We start from the raw sequence: 12194 nt of genomic DNA, 5'->3' as shown, positions 1-12194 counted from the left end.
TAAAGCTGCGAATGTCTAATACCAGAAGAAAAGCGCCTCTTGAATATAGTGCTGAAGGAAACCCATAATCCGCGATGGGAAAGCCCACGGAGAGCCAAGGCCGACCAGTCGACTGCTGGCGTCACGTTCACATCTTCAGCAGAGGTGAACGATCATCCAACCAGTACGGGGATATTGTGATGATCACGTTGATCGGTGAAGGTAATATCTAAAGTAAAGTCCATTAAAAAACTATGAACTGCTGTTCTTCTTCAGTTGTAGACGTCAGGCGCCTGTTACGCCCAACATCATCAGGGGGTTCAGCCGTAGATGGTGATGACACCCAGCAATCAGCTCATCTCTTTGATGGACACTTGAAAATTTCTGACGGGGAGTCTTGCGTCTCTTGACTGCCTGGTTAATATTTGTTCGTTTGCTCCGTCCGCGTGACAGTTTCAGGCTCTTCGTCTGCCTCTCACATTTCTGACGATGCCCAGCATTATGTATTAACTTTATTTTCGGATTTCTGTGTTTCGTACGAAGTAAAGCTTCATTTTTCCAATGATAGATCGTAGAGTGCCCATTTCGGGTGTTCTCTTGAGCTGTTTGGTCATTTATACGATTTTTATAATCAGACCATTAAAAAAGTCCGAACTTACTTACTTACTTACTTACTTACTTACTTACTTACTTACTTACTTACTTACTTACTTACTTACTTACTTACTTACTTACTTACTTACTTACTTACTTACTTACTGGCTTTTAAGGAACCCGGAGGTTCATTGCCGCCCTCACATAAGCCCGTCATTGGTCCCTACCCGGAGCAAGATTAATCCAGTCTCTATCATCATATCCCACCTCCCTCAAATCCATTTTAATATTATCTTCCCATCTACGTCTCGGCCTCCCCAAAGGTCTTTCCCCCTCAGGCCTCCCAACTAACACTCTATAAAAAAAAGTCTGAGCATGTAAGAAAAATTAAAATTGAATAAAATCGTAGAGAACATACAGAAAAAGAATCAGCCAATGTACGAATTCATCAGCAACAAATGAAGTAGCATTGCATGTTAAGTTGATGCCTAGTTTCGTGTCACAGACAACATAGAGCAGACCTGAAACATCTTTGAATTTGAGGAACAGTCATCAAAGACACAATCCTACAGAGTTCAGGAAACAGACGTGATTTCTTACAAAGAGGACAAAGAAACTTGTATTTACTGATACTTACTTAATCAAGGAATTCTGTTCCAACGGCATGTCGTAAAATGAATTTGAATCTAAACTATCTCTTTCAATCTGTTAATTAACGAATTAAAAGATCCACAACAGTCTTACAACTCAGGAATGAAATCATAAAAATCGCCATGATCATCAACTTTATCATTATTATTATTATTATTATTATTATTATTATTATTATTATTATTATTATTATTATTATTATTATTATCACCACTATCTTTAATAGCGATTTGTTTATTTTTAAATTAGAAATGATAGGACTTTTTTCCAGATGACCTGTGTTCATTAAAGTAGTAGTATCCTACTTCAGGCCTTTTTTTCTACCGTGCATAATAATATCAGTTTTGCATGTAGATTCACTATTTATGACACTTTATATTAGACATCCTACCACTTAGTTGACATGCTGCGTAACTGAGTTGAAGAAGTTGCCTAAACACAAGGCAGTGCAAGTGTATCTTAGGGAAGATGACAAGTACCAACATGATGCTATATGACAGAGAGGATTATTAACACAAAACAACACACAATATAAACCAATATTTGTTCTGAAAAAGTCCTGTAATTTTCAACAAACCTATTTTACAGTAACTCCATTCATTCGTAGTGTTCTACCCAAGAACAGACCTTTCATTGCAAACCCAGCATTCCCAAGTCTTTCCTATTTTCTCCCTTCCACTTTGTCTCCTCATATTATGAGCCATACATCTTAATGTCGTCTATCACCTTGATATCTTCTTCTTCCCCAGAACTCTTCTCTCGTACACCATTCCTTCCAGTGTATCCTTCAGAAGGTAGTAACTCAATATAGCCTATTAATTCCAAGTAACTAGTTTAATTTGAAGCCACAATTATGTGAGAAAAGATTAAGTTTCATCATCATCAGCTGAGTGCCAGAGCAATTGTCGCATGTACCGAATGGAAATAAATATTATGTTGTTGTTAAACGAATCGCTGCTCAGAAAGAGGGTAATTAAATTATTACTGTGAAAAGTAACAATTCAATCTCGGTACAATTAAAATAATATAATAATATGGTGGTAAATGTGTTGGTTGCGCAAGCGTGCAACTAGGAAGAATGGTGAGGAAACATCGGGGAGGTTTAGACTGGTTTGGCTGATGGATTTATCTGAATATTATGATGTACCGAAGTACATATGATATTTCCGTGGAAAAATTCTGCGTTACCATATGATGAAGGACAGATAGAACAGAGAAAAGTTCTCTCCGGCACCGGGACTCGAACCCGGGTTTTCAGCTCTGACGTTTTATCCACTAAGCCACACCAGATTCCAGTTCCGATGCCAGATCGAATCCCCTCAGTTTAAGTTCTACCTCTCAGTTTTCCCTTTGGTGGCCTACCCTCATGTACTGTGTCACAGAATATGTGACAGTGGCACATTGTCCAACACGCTATGTACAGAGGTGCACTCATTACGAGTGACTAAGTGAGTTTTTCTCTGTTCTCTCCATCCTTCATTTATCTGAATAGTTAATTCGTGCAACTTTTTGTATTTTTTTGAGAGTGAGAGTTAGTTCTAGTTCAGGATGGAGGTATTTTATCACTTGAATTTGTTACCAGCCTCAGAACTGTGTTGTGCTGTTCGATGTGTGTCAGTGAGATATTATTTTCGTAAATTCTACTTAAGCACTTTTATTCTGAAAGTCTGCTTGTCTCACCTGCAGTCACCCCCATTAATATTCGGACACAACAAAATTTTTAACGTGTATTTCTTTACTCACTTAACAAAAGTAGTTATACAAAGCTCCAGTATTTTGAAAGTTAGTGGCCCATTTAATAAAATATCTAGTATTAGAAACGACTACATTATGTATGTTAAGTGATTACCATTTATTGAATTCGAATACTAATTGATAACAATTGCAACAGATAGCGCGCTACTTGGTGTTGATACAGTATTGTGCCATGTTTCGACAGTTTTCAAAACAAGGTAAAAGAATGATAATTTCCAAAATATATGGCAAAATTAGGCTATATCATTAAAGCAGAAGCTATGGAAATTCAAAAGCGAAGTGACCAACAGATTAATACTTCTCATTTTCCAAAGTTAACAACGACGCTCAAGTATTCTTCTTCATCGGCAAATAGTGAAAAGTACATACAGACATTGAAAGTTTTCGATTGGAATTTGAATCACGGTTTAAGGATTAAACCTTCTTGAGTAAGATTTCCAGCTATTTACTACACCATATTGATTCGATGTAGATAACATTTTTCAGTAGGCCCTACTGAATTAGAACTTATTGATCTAAGTGTGATATGGATATACAGATAAAACCAGTTCGTGCGAATTTCACAGAAACTTTTTCCTGAAAATAATAGGGAATTAATAGAAATAGTTATACAAAGCTACATTATTTTGAAAGTTAGTGGGCCATTTAAGAAAATATCTAGTATCAGTAACAACTACATTATGTACAGTATGTGAAGTAATTACCATTTACTGAATTCGAATAGTAATTGATAATAATTTGCAATAGATAGCGCGCTATTTGGTGTTGATACAGTATTATGCCATGTTTCGACATTTTTAGAAACAAGGTAAAAGAATGATAATTGCCAAAATGTATGACAAAATTAGGCTATATCATTAAAGCAGAAGCTATGGACGTTCAAAAGCTGAGTGATCAACAGATTACTATTTCTCATTTTCCAAAATTAAAAATGACGCTCAAGTATTCTCCTTTATCGACAAATAGTGAAGAGTACATTCAGGCATTAGAAATTTTTCGATTGAAATTTGATCCTAGATTTAAGAATTAAACCTTCTTGAGTAAGATTTCCAGTTATTTGCTACACCATATTGATTCGATGTAGATATCATTTTTTCAGTACTAAATTAGAACTTACTGATTTAAGTGTGATATAGATATACAGATAAAATCAGTTCGTGCGAATTTCATAGAAACTTTTCCCTGAAAATGTTTCCTCGCCTACCTTGATATTCAGCGAAGATGTTGAATATATTTGGCTTCATATAACTTTACGAGCGACTTTTATCACAGAAAACCCTGCAAAGAAGTCAACTATCGGATTTTAATTTACAGTATGCTCTTCAACCTGCTCTTGCCCATGCAATTGTTTCCAATATAGACAAAGGGGTGAAAGTATAACGCATTAAACATATCGAAGGAGCGACACAAGTACTAGTAAGATACGAATGCAACAAATAGCTCATTAAATCATTTTTCTTTTTAAATATAACTAGCCTAAATTCTTCAGGCACAAGAATTTAAACAAAACTATAGGGTAAATTAGGGTCTGTCGGACAGTCGGGCATGTTGGACACTTTGTACTTTAACGTGTTACCTCGCCACTTGTGGGCACCACATTCTGCTAGAAATCAATGACGGAAGTTGCCACGAGTGGGGCTACTTTCGTTATTGACATCTAGCAGAATGTGGTGCCCACAAGTGGCGAGGTAACACGTTAAAGTGCAAATTGTCCAACATGCCCGACTGTCCAACAGACCCTAATTTACTCTACAAGACAATATGCACCAAAATAATTTCTTTCTGGAAGTAAATCTCTTTCAATGTTATGTACTATAAGAAATGGGTAAAATCTCATTTTTGTTATGATTACACTGTTTTATTTTTATTTAAAATTGATCACTTTAAAACGTTTATTGTTAACTGATTGTATGTTAAATTAATGTAAATAAAGTTTTAAGAGAAATAATTTATCACATAAATAAACACGATTAATTTTGCGCCTTTGATGAACACAGCTCATCTGAAATAAATGCTATCATTTCTAATTTTAAAATAGAAAAAAACACTATAAAAGATAAAAATCATTCCTTCAATTTAATAAATCAGGAACAGCAGTTCTTAAATCCGCCACTGCAATACCTCCTATTTTACTTCTTTACATATGCTTCCCCTTTAAATGAACGTCAGAGCAGAGACGCGTTACGTCACAGAGGCAGCAGAGTTAGCCACGGCCAGCAGTTGGTGCTGTCTGCTCTACGCAATCTACGGCAACAATTTAGGAGTACAAAAGTCAAACTCCACTTCCATGTATTTTATTGTTAGATTGCATGCTTAGGATAATATTTATCAGTTTCCAAAGTGATTAACGTCTTTAATTCAGCACTAGTCTTGCAAATCGCAACATCTGGTATGTCTACTGATAACAGTAGCGAAACATTCATAAGGCATTGTTATCTAAATTTTAACCGCATTAACGCTAATCAGTTCGGATTATGAAAATATAAATTATGACAGCTTCCACACGACGCGCCTTGAGTTGTGGACAGTAAACAAAATTCGTGAAAGAATTGAGATTTATTAAATATATTCACTATGTGCGAGTGCTGAAGAACATTGAAGAAATAATAACAAAACAGTGGAACCTGGAACCTTAATAAGTAAATACGGGAAAGTACGAATAAAAATAAAAAATCCGCATTTTATTTTGGAAAATTATACGTACAATGTCACTTGAGAAATTATAATTCTAAAGTTATTATACTTAATGCAATAGTTCCCCTGATTCACAACGTTTTGGTCCAACGGTGTACAAGTTCATGTATACCAACTCTATGACATCCATTTGATGGAGTGTCAAGCTACTTATGCATTGCATTTTTATTCAGTGGTTTGAGTCAAACTGTTAGCATTTTAAATATTTTTACTTTTAATTGTTTTTTATTCAAGATGGATAAAATAATTAATCGATCATTTAATGTAGCTCACATTTTATACTTAACTTGTAACCTATATGTTCATTTGAAAGGTCCTTAATTTCATTTACAATATAAGCGTGTCAGTAAATTTAATAAGGTTGTAAGACTCATGAATTGAAAGAAGAGGTACAATATTTTACAGATCGGTTCAACGTTTAGCATATGCTGACGACTAAGAAAAAATGAAATATCAGGGAAATATTTGCCAAACAAGACAATGAAGCACAGCATATGAGGCTCAAAATCAAGTAAATTGAAACTAAATATAATATCAAAATATCCATTGATATTGGAACATTTAGAAGTTAGTGAATGCAGATTTGGGAGGAAAACTAAATTATAGGCGTATTGCCTGAAATATTAATTAAAAGTAATAACATATTGAGTGCTGAAATCCATCATAGACTAATGACAAATGAAGGGGTCAGAAGCAAGGGGGTATAAGTATATTTAAGTTATTTTTTAGAAAATATGATTGAAAGTACTTAAGATTTCGTAAATTCCATTAAATTTTGTATTTCAATTTTAGTGTGTGATATGATTAACAGAGACATTCCTTTGTCACTAAAATTTTGGATGCTTTAGCCAGCCCTAGATACAATTAACCTCATGTATAAGTATTGGTTTCCATTGTATACTTTCAGTTACATTAATTTCTCTGTGTAAATTACTTCTCAGTTATGGGACGAAATATTACTTATAATGTTTCTTCAAAAGCTATTAGTATTTATTTTCCTATATTTTCTGTGAAAAACAGGAAAATATTTGAGAATTTAAATGAAGTTTTATTTTTCATATTGCCTTTAGTTACATTTTTAGCGAAAATACAGTAAAACAACTCTGGTAATAAACTGCAATTAGGTTTTCTAACAGAAACATCCGCCTCCTTATAATTGTGATTAGGCCCTACAGTTATTACAGTTAAAATTCTGAATTCCCTTAACGGTCTGTTTACCAATAATAGTTATTTTGCGGTAAATCATACCCAATATTTGGGAATCCTTGATACTGCATTGGATTGTATTCTTGACCCATATATCCATTAAAACTTACTTCTGGCAAGAAACCCTGACCTTGTAAAAATGGCGAGCCCCCAGGTGGCACGCCAAAGAACGGAGGCACTCTCGATAACCCTGTGCCAGGCATATTCATCTGCTGTAACATCATTCTCTGCATAGCCAGAGCAGGAAGGTTATTCGCTTCTTGGACTGGAAAAGCCATTCCTTGAACTGGGAAGTTGGGGATGCCGTGAGGGCTGACGCCGTACTCGCTCAAGAATGGGGGTTCGTAGTGTGGGCAAGGGGTTGGGACTCCACCGAAGTGGTGCCCGGTCAAAGCGAAGGGTTGCTCTAACATACCGGAGCGGTATATTTTGTGTGAGTAATCTGAACTGTCCGAAGAATTCGAACCCTGACCGTTAGAGTCCACGTCTTCTGAGGAATCGCTGTCCATATTATTCGGTTTCTTTCCAGGCTTAGAGCCCTTAATGGGCCGCTTCGAAGATAACGCCCTCGCTGATATTTCTCCATAGTCGTCATTGTAGTCCCTAAAGCTCCTATAAGCCACGTTTCCCCCATATCCGTAAGGATATCCTGTAGGGTTTATTCCGTAACCAAACCCTGGTGGTACTTCATAACCGCCTGGGAAGCCGTAGCCATTTGGAACGCCGTAGCCAGGCATGCCATAGCTTCCTGGAATACCGTAAGGCACGTTGTGAAGGTCTTGGTATGGGCGTTGGGCGTAGTTAGGCCTATATGCTTGACGTGACTCGCTCTTGTCCGCAACGCCTGCAGATGCGCTCGCCGTCCCTCCGCCTCCGCCACTCGAGGAGGCGCTGGCCCCACTAGGCGAAGCAGCTGCTGCGGCGGCGCTCCGTTGTTGAGGAACCGATCCTTTAGTCTTAGAGGCATCATTGGCCGGTGCTGATCGCATTGTAATGAGCGTACTTTCGGAGGTATCATGATCCACCTTTTTGGTGGCAGTGGACGTTGTTGTCGTCGAGGCACGCGAAGAGCTGGCGGCGTCAGACAGCGCCAGAATGAAACAAACAACCAGCCCTAAAGCTGAGTTCACGCTGGAGAGCTTCATAGCTGCAACATAAGTGGTTACATTTCACTAAACAGTCCAACCTATAGGCATCCAACAAGGAAAACTCGGTGCGCAAAAACCAGCGGGCGTGACTGTCTCGCGCAGATGACGTTTCCAGCATGCTATCCAGCCTACTGCAAGGGAGTAAGAGGGATATAGCATGCGCGCCGCGAGGAGTCCGAGCTGAGTTTTGTTTGTAGGGTACCTAGAGTTTTCGCAATTTCCACGGGCAGAACGGCCGGAAGGTGATTCTGACATTGTTGTACTACACTGGGAATATCAAGGAAGAATTCGCATGAAAATGTGAAATATGTTTTGTTTAAGTAATTGTTTAGGAGTTATTTACGTTGTTTTGATTTACATTGACGTAATTGATAAGGATACCTTAGGCCTATAAAAATACTAAGATTTAATAAAATCTTGTAAGAAGTGACTTGTCCACCATAATCTCACGCTTCTCACGGGAAATTATGTTTGGTAATTCAATTAATGGACATATACAAAATGGAATTTAACTTAGCTAATCATCATCATTGTCATAATAATGAAAAATCATCGACCGATAAGGATTAAGGATTAGGTTTGTAAGTTTATTTCATTCTTACTCATGAGGATTATGAAGAAACCAGAGAAGGGACTTTCCGGTCATGTGGTCAGGTGGCTCACATATACTGCTTAAGGTAACAAAAATGCAAGGCAATGGGTAATCATTTAGTTTGTATAGGAAGGAGATAAATATTCACTTTTCTTTCGGAAACCAAGACTGAATTATTGTTGTTATTATTATTATTATTATTATTATTATTATTATTATTATTATTACTACTACTACTGCTACTACTTACTACTTACTGGCTTTTAACGAACCCGGAGGTTCATTGCCACCCTCACATAAGCCCGCTATTGGTCCCTTTCAGGAGCAAGATTAATCCAGTCTCTATCATCATATCCCACTTCCCTCAAATCCATTTTAATATTATCTTCCCATCTACGTCTCGGCCTCCCCAAAGGTCTTTTTCCCTCCGGCCGCCCAACTAACACTCTATATGCATTATTATTATTATTATTATTATTATTATTATTATTATTATTATTATTAATATTATTATATATTTTTTGCAGCTTTAAAATCTACGCTTAGGCTGTAGAGGATCAAAATAGAATTCATAAAGACCTGAAAAATCTTTATCCTAATTAATGTAACTGGAACAATATTTGGGATGAATAATATGAAAGGAAAGCTGCTCCCTAACTATTCCTACCACCTCATAACTGATGTTAATAAAATTATCCTCGTTTCTGAAGTGAGAGTCTGAAATCGAGGACGGAAGGTTTCTAGGAGTTAAGTATAGAAGTTAAAGTAAATGTTGTTTATATAAAATCATTTATATTAATTTTGTACTTTGCCGTCTTCCGCTTGTATACTTCAGTTGTACTTTAGAGGAATTAAAAGATCACAGTTTATCTAATCCTTAGGTGAATAATTCATTTCTAGATATCGTGGACTTCCCTACCCTACTGAACTATGTTCAATGAGTATCGTGTTTACACAAGTTGAAATTGGCACTGGACCACTATAGACATAAATGTTATCAACAAAGTAAAACTTTGAAATAACTCGGCGTGCGCATCTTCACGGAAGCTGTCGTAATACGAGTAGCAAGTCCATGTCAATCGCTATGTGGACATCTCATATCATCATATTAATGGTGATAATAATAATAATAATAATAATAATAATAATAATAATAATACTTACTTACTGGCTTTTCACGAACCCGAAGGTTCTTTGACGCCCTCACATAAGCCCGCCATAGGTCCCTATCCTGAGCAAGATCAATCCAGTCTCTATCATCATATCCCACCTCACTCAAATCCATTTTAATATTATCTTCCCATCTACGTCTCGCCCTCCCCAAAGGTATTTTTCTCTCCGGCCTCCCAACTAACACTCTATATGCATTTCTGGATTCGCCCATACTTGCTACATGTCCTGCCCATCTCTAACGTCTGGATTTAATGTTCCTAATTATGTCAGGTGAAGAATACAATGCGTGCAGTTCTGCGTTGTGTAACTTTCTCCATTCTCCTGTAACTTCATCCCTTTTAGCCCCAAATATTTTCCTAAGCACCTTATTCTCAAATACCCTTAACCTATGTTCCTCTCTCAAAGTGAGAGTCCAAGTTTCACAACCATAAAGAACAACCGGTAATATAACTGTTTCCATAAATTCTAACTGTCAGATTTTTTGACAGCAGACTGGATAATAATAATAATAATAATAATAATAATAATAATAATAATAATAATAATAACAATAATTCAAAGTGAGAGTCCAAGTTTTACAACCATAAAGAACAACCGGTAATATAACTGTTTCCATAAATTCTAACTTTCAGATTTTTTGACAGCAGACTGGATAATAATAATAATAATAATAATAATAATAATAATAATAACAATAATAATAATAATAATGATGATGATGATAAGCCAGGGCGTAGCTCAGTCGGCTGAGACACTTGCCTGCCTATCCGGAGTTGCGCTCGGGAGTGGGTTCGATTTTCGCTTTGGCTGATTACTTTGTTTGACTTTTTCCGAGGTTTTCCCCAACCGTAAGGCAAATCTTAGATAATCTATGTCGAATCCTCGGCCTCATCTCCCTATCACCAATTTTATCGACGTTAAATAACCTCGAAGTTGATACAGATCGTTAAATAACCAAGTAAAAGAAGCAATAATAACAATAACAATATATGTAAGGTTTACAAATTGAAAATCGGCATGTAACAAGCCGAAACCAATTCGTTAACTAATGACTTGTCCGGAAATGTGCAGTGGAAAGCAATGAAGTAACTTTCATATTATCACAAATATTTACTACTAATGTTATTCTTTTATCTTATTTAGTTTTTTGCGTTCCATAATGATGTTTTATGCGTGTACGAGTATAACTATTGTGGCATATTAAACAATGTATTGATATAGTTATGAATCTGAACTAGATTGAACATTTTTGTGCTACAGTATATACTCTATATGTATGTGTGTATGTATGTATGTATGTATGTATGTATGTATGTATGTATGTATGTATGTATGTATGTATGTATGTATGTGTGTATGTATGTAATATGTATGCATGTGTGTATTAGCACTGTAATTGGGTGTACTCCCGGTGCAGTGATATATAATATACAATAACATTGCAGCGGCAAACACAACATTAATTGTTTTTATTCTAAACTATTTGAATATTATGATTTGACTCTATTATTCTAACTGAGATATGCCTATTATACATCTTGAAAACCATATGAAATGTTACAGGTGATAGCAAATTGAATTTTAAAACTTATCTTACGGCATATAAAGTTTATATTCTCTACAGTTTTAATTAGATTATGTATTTACATGAACATATTTCATTCCAAAATAAAGTAATTCATTTTGTGTTATTTGTATTATTAATTTTTGTTACTCACACGGAAATCTTGTGTAACTGCCACCCGTTTGTACAGCCTGCACGCAGAGCAATGTGCAGGATATCACATAATAAGAAAGCACAACATCTCCCTTCTCTAAAACGAAGCTGATAATGGACTTGTTGAACAACACAATATACCGTTCAGAGATTTTAATGGTTGGATAAACAAGTACAAGCACGCTCATATTATGAGGAATGGTATTTTCAGATTAATCCACGATTTAGCTCGTGTTTCGGGCATTGTTTTGACACATATGCCCAGTGGGTTCTCAATTAAATTATTTGAAAGAAAAGGAGATAGTGCTTCAATTGTACAGGAAATTCGTAGAAAGTTCTTGTTATTCATTTTGATAAGGGATATTTCTTTACGCAAACAATGTGATCAGCAGTATATGCGGATAATAAAGTCGGACTATTTTTGGCTAGAATTTGAAGTTTTCATTGTCATTTTGCATGCATTGTGAAGGAATTCGAATAACGCGTTTCACGTTAGCTATTTATTAGTTTTAGCGAAAAAATTTAATATAGGGTAAGCAAGGGTGAATAGGGTCAAAATTCATATTTACTCTAATAACTCACATAACTTAACATCAAAGCTAAAGTGTGATACTTCGTCAGACAGATTGTTGTTTTAGCTATAAGTTTAAATGTCTATATTAGATTTAACTCTGCAATAATTTAG

General features: G+C 35.9%; 1 protein-coding gene across 1 annotated transcript; it reads right to left on the bottom strand.

Moving 5' to 3' along the window:
• Nucleotides 1–5000: 5000 nt before the first annotated feature.
• On the bottom strand, nt 5001–11562 carry LOC138706019 (uncharacterized). Its single transcript, XM_069834911.1, has 2 exons — nt 11511–11562; nt 5001–8026 (listed from the first exon to the last, which is right to left on the bottom strand). Exon 2 carries the CDS (start codon nt 8022–8024, stop codon nt 6888–6890), a length of 1137 nt encoding a protein of 378 aa, XP_069691012.1. The 5' UTR covers nt 8025–8026; nt 11511–11562; the 3' UTR covers nt 5001–6887.
• Between the last annotated feature and the right edge of the window lie 632 nt (nt 11563–12194).

Source organism: Periplaneta americana, chromosome 9, assembly GCF_040183065.1.
Source record: "Periplaneta americana isolate PAMFEO1 chromosome 9, P.americana_PAMFEO1_priV1, whole genome shotgun sequence".
In the NCBI taxonomy this organism is placed as follows: Eukaryota; Metazoa; Arthropoda; class Insecta; order Blattodea; family Blattidae; genus Periplaneta; species Periplaneta americana.
Note: the sequence above shows the minus strand (reverse complement) of the source record. Positions and strands in the feature narration are given on the sequence as shown.